We start from the raw sequence: 4,825 nt of genomic DNA, 5'->3' as shown, positions 1-4,825 counted from the left end.
TGTGCGTGCGTGCCCAAGATCCTGAGAGGAGAATGGAGGAGAAGGGATTGTGGCATGACCATCCCCCCTGGGGAGTGATTTCTTGCTTTCTGTCTCTATGTCTCTCTCTGTCTGTCTGGTGAGCGCACGTGCCCTATAGTGAAAAATCTCTCCAAAAAAAAATTTATATAGGAGTGTTTATGATAATATTTACAGAAAAATCAAAGTGTACAATGAGAAAAGTCTGTACACAAAATGACAAGTTATATTCAAGAAAAAAATCAATAGAAATTAGGTTAGAGGAAAAGTTAAGATATTTCAGGAGAACAAATTAAAGTGATTCTTTTCTAAATATAAATAAGAAAACTATCCATTACTGTTGTGATAAACAATTATGATAAGCCATGGAAATAGAAGGTTTATCTCAAGGAAAACTCAGGAAGGAGTAGAAAATAGATCTGGAATAAATTCTCATTCTTGGTAACATCATTGAGAGCCTCAAAATGGGCTAACCAAGATCCGCACACACTGAGACTCAATTTCAAATCACTTTGCTGCTACCTACAGACGAAAAACAAATTTCCCAGTGTCATGAACAGTGTCTTACTTTGGTGTATCGTGGTATTACCTTGGGGATTTATCTGAGAAAATGTACACAAAAGTGACCATTTCCTTCAACATGACAATCAATTTGTGAAATTGAAATGCTGAATCTTTATTTTGTCAACAGATTCAAAGCAGTGTGTCCAGTGCCCAGCTCAAGAGTATCCAAACAGTGAGAAAACTCACTGCCTCCCCAAGCCTGTGACATTCCTGGCTTTTGAGGATTCTTTGGGGACAGCCATGGCCTGCATAGCTCTGTGCTTCCTTGTTCTCACAGCTGTAATTTTGGGGATCTTTATGAAGCACAGAGACACTCCCATCATCAAGGCCAACAACCAGGCTCTTAGCTTTATTCTGCTCATCTCCCTCCTGCTGTGCTTCCTCTGCTCCTTGCTCTTCATTGGCCATCCTAACACAGCCACCTGTGTCCTCCAACAAGTCACATTTGGCCTTGTGTTCACTGTAGCTGTTTCCACTGTTCTGGCCAAAACAATTACTGTGATTCTGGCATTCAGTGCCGTGAAACCTAGAAGAACAATGAAGTGCTTGCTGCTCTCAGGGGCTTCTAATTCCATCATTCCCATTTGCTCCCTGATTCAAATGATTATCTGTGGACTCTGGTTGGGAATCTCTCCCCCTTTCATTGACATAGACTCACACTCTGAGCCCAGAAACCTCATCATTGTGTGCAACAAGGGCTCAGTGACTGCCTTCTACTGCGTCCTGGGCTACCTGGGCTTCTTGGCTATGGGAAGCTTCACTGTGGCTTTCCTGGCCAGAAACCTGCCTGACACATTCAATGAAGCCAAGTTCCTCACATTCAGCATGCTGGTGTTCTGCAGTGTCTGGGTCACATTTGTCCCCGTCTATCAAAGCACCAAGGGGAAGTTCATGGTGGCTGTGGAGGTGTTCTCTATCTTGGCCTCCAGTGCAGGGCTTCTAGGCTGCATCTTTGTGCCCAAGTGTTACATTATTCTGATAAGGCCTGATGAGAACTCCTGGAAAGCTTTAAAAAATAGAAAGAATTCCAAATAAAACAGACATTTATAAGGTTTTATCTCATAAACCTGTATCACAATTTTAGGGTTTTGAATAAAAAATGCACCCCGGTTTTATATCCTCATATGATAAAAGAACTGAAAATGACCGGCTTCTTAAATTCATTCTTTAAAACAGTCACTGTGTATATCAATCTTAATCAGGTATTAAACCTGCAACTATGAATGGTATCTTAGATTAATGGGCATTTTTACATTATGTGTATTGATTATTTATTAAATTTTATTAGCTATTATTCATTGTGTTCTCCTAGAAAGCTTGTTACTTTTGTGTAGTCAGAATTTTATGTTGAGTAAAGTCTTTTTACAAGCAAAATGAGAAATAGTGATTGAATGCTTAAAAATATTATTGGAATAATAATAATAATGATCGGGAAAAACAATAAGATACTGGATGATGTAATGGGGATTGTAATGTCTCTGTATTGACTGATATGCAAGGTATTACTTCTGGAAAAAGAAATGTAATACACTGTAAAGTTAGATGTGATTCAATGTAATATAAACAAGATTATGATGATAATAAATAAATTTTAAAAAGAGTAACACATAATATTAATAAGTAAGACTTAAATATAAAATTATTAGGGGAACCAGCAGTTAGCGTAATGGCTATGTTGCTGGACTCCCATGTAGTTGACCGCAGTTCGCGTCTCGGACCCGGTCGCTTAAAACTCATGCCGGGCGCGTATGCATGCTTGCCCAAGATCCCGAGAGGAGAATGGAGGAGAAGGGATTGCAGCGTGACCATCCCCCCTGGGGGGGGTGATTTCTCGCTTTCTGTCTCTATGTCTCTCTCTGTCTGGCGAGTGCACACACCCTATAGTGAAAATCTCTCCAAAAAAAAGTTATTACAAAAAGTATCCAATAACATAGAAACAATTTTAAATAATATTTATTAAAATTATATGAAAGAATTAAAGCTACTTCAGTAAAAAAATTTTTAAAAAGAAATGTCTTTATTTCCATATCTGATTTATTGACTTGTATCTTTTCTCATTTTTTAATAAAATATATCTAATGTTCAGTCAGTTTCTTGATGTTCTTAAAAAAACTAAGTAGTGCTTACACTGTTTTTCTGCATGGTTTTTAATATCTCATATTTATATTCATTCTAAGCTTTTTTTTAGAAGTTTTTGCTACAGGACCCATGCACTCACCAGAAAAACAGAGAAACAGAAAGCAAGAAATCAACCCCCGGGGGCATGGCCACACTGCAACCCCTTCTCCTCCATTCTCCTCTTGGGATCTTGGGCATGCATGCACACATGCCCAGTGCACTTGAACCATGGTCGGCCATGTGGGAGTCCAGCGCCTTTAACCACCATGCCACTTGCCAGCCCCTATTTTATTTATGTTTTGGATAGGTTTTTGCTATAGGGCATGTGCACTCGCCAGAAAGACAGAGAGAGACAGGGACACAGAAAGTGAGAAATCACCCCCTAGGGGGGATGGTCACGCCACAATCTCTTCTCCATTCTCCTCTATTTTTCTCTAGTGATATTAGGCATGAAAGTACATACATCCAGCTTAAGAAACTGGGTCAGGTGGGAACAGAAGATGGGGTAATGGCTATGTTGCTGGATTCCCATGTAGTTGACTATGGTTTGAGTTCTGGACCTGGTGGCTTAAACTCCTGCCAGGTACATGTGCATGCATGCCTAAGATCCTGAGAGGAGAATGGCGAAGAGATTGTGGTGTGGCCACCCTCCCTGAGTAGTGATTTTTCTCTCTCTGTCTCTGTGTCTCTCTCTCTCTCTTTCCGGTGAGTGCACACACTCGATAGCAAAAACCTCTCAAAAAAAAGAAAAAAAAAAAAAAGACACTGAGTCAGGGACTCGAACTGTGGTTGACTATGTGGAAGTCCAGTGACAAAACCATCATACCATCTGGTTGTTCTTCATTCCAATCTGAATATCTTTGTTCTGCTAGCTGGCGTTTCTGCTTTCTGGAGTGTCTTGTGTTAAATTGTGTTGATGTGATATCTCCCTTCTTTTTAAAATTTTTCCATGACAGAAAATTTTATTATACCCTTTTTATAATGTAAATTTACAAACTTGCTAAACATTTGACCTAAATGTGAAGAAACTGCGTAGAGATACAAACCAGAATACAATTACATGAAGAGAACAAACTAAAGATACTCATTAAAAGAAAGTTATTGTTACTTGCAGCACTTTAAGTTGGTAATCTACACTCTTAAAAAGTTGTGGAGTCAAGAAGTGGCATAGTAGCTAGGCACTAGATTTTCACATGGTCAACCATGGTTTGAGTACTGAACACAGCATCTTGAAACTCATGCTGGTTGTGTGTGCATGTGTGCCCATAGTCTTTAGAAGAGAATGAAGGAGCAGGGATAGCAGTGTGGTCCCCCCCAAAGGATGATCTCTCTATCTATTTATTTATCTCTCTTTGTTGCTCTGGTGATTGCATGTACCCTATAGAAAAGATGTCTCTCAATTTTTTTGCTATGTAAAGTAAATGTTTGTGGAAAAATGTAAAAATAAATAAATGAAAGAGGAAAAAAAAAGAAAGAAAGAAAAGATGTCTCTCACCTTCATGGCTCCTGAAAACTAGTGACTTCAGGGGAATCAGAGAAATAAAGATTTTCCACTGATAATTCAGCCTCCAGCCCACAAACTCGCATGTTAGGAAGACTTTCAAGCCTCCTGTCTCTGTCTCTGTCTCTGTCTAGCTTTATCTCTTTCTAATTTTCTTGCAGTTTTTTCTTTTTAAGTTTTCTAATTTTTGCTTTTTTTAAAAAAATTAATTTCTTTGGTTTTTAAATTTTTTTCTTAGTTTTTTCTTCTCTTTTTCTTGGTTTCTTGGTTGTTTCTGTTCCTGTTGTTTCTCGCTCTGTTTCCTTTTCTGCATGCTCCTCAACACTCAGATTGAACTTCAACTTTGGGAAGAAACACACTATCCATCAGATGACTAGAAATCATCGCAGGGCCACAAGAAATATGGGAAAGCAGGAAATTTCTCTCCTCCACTGGAAAAGAATAACTCCTCTTCATCCACAGACAGGTCAATGGAAATCATGGAAATGTCTGATAAAGAATTTAGAATATTCACAATATTCTAAATAGAGATGGAAGAGAAGAGAGACACGAAACTACAGAAGAGAGAGAAGAAAGGAACTGACAAGTTCCAGGAGGAGAGAAAATTCTTGCAATATCTAAAAG

At 38.7% G+C, this 4,825-nt stretch overlaps 1 protein-coding gene across 1 annotated transcript in view; it reads left to right on the top strand.

The window, feature by feature from the left end:
- The window catches only part of LOC102469841 (vomeronasal type-2 receptor 26), a 23,797-nt gene extending 22,165 nt beyond the window's left edge, over positions 1–1,632 (top strand). Inside the window, 1 exon segment of the mRNA XM_014582236.1 lies at positions 710–1,632. Within this exon segment, the coding sequence (XP_014437722.1) occupies positions 710–1,632 (923 nt within the window).
- The last annotated feature ends 3,193 nt before the right edge of the window (positions 1,633–4,825 follow it).

This window comes from Tupaia chinensis, unplaced genomic scaffold (genome assembly GCF_000334495.1).
Source record: "Tupaia chinensis unplaced genomic scaffold, TupChi_1.0 Scaffold143163_1, whole genome shotgun sequence".
Taxonomy (NCBI): domain Eukaryota; kingdom Metazoa; phylum Chordata; class Mammalia; order Scandentia; family Tupaiidae; genus Tupaia; species Tupaia belangeri.
Note: the sequence above shows the minus strand (reverse complement) of the source record. Positions and strands in the feature narration are given on the sequence as shown.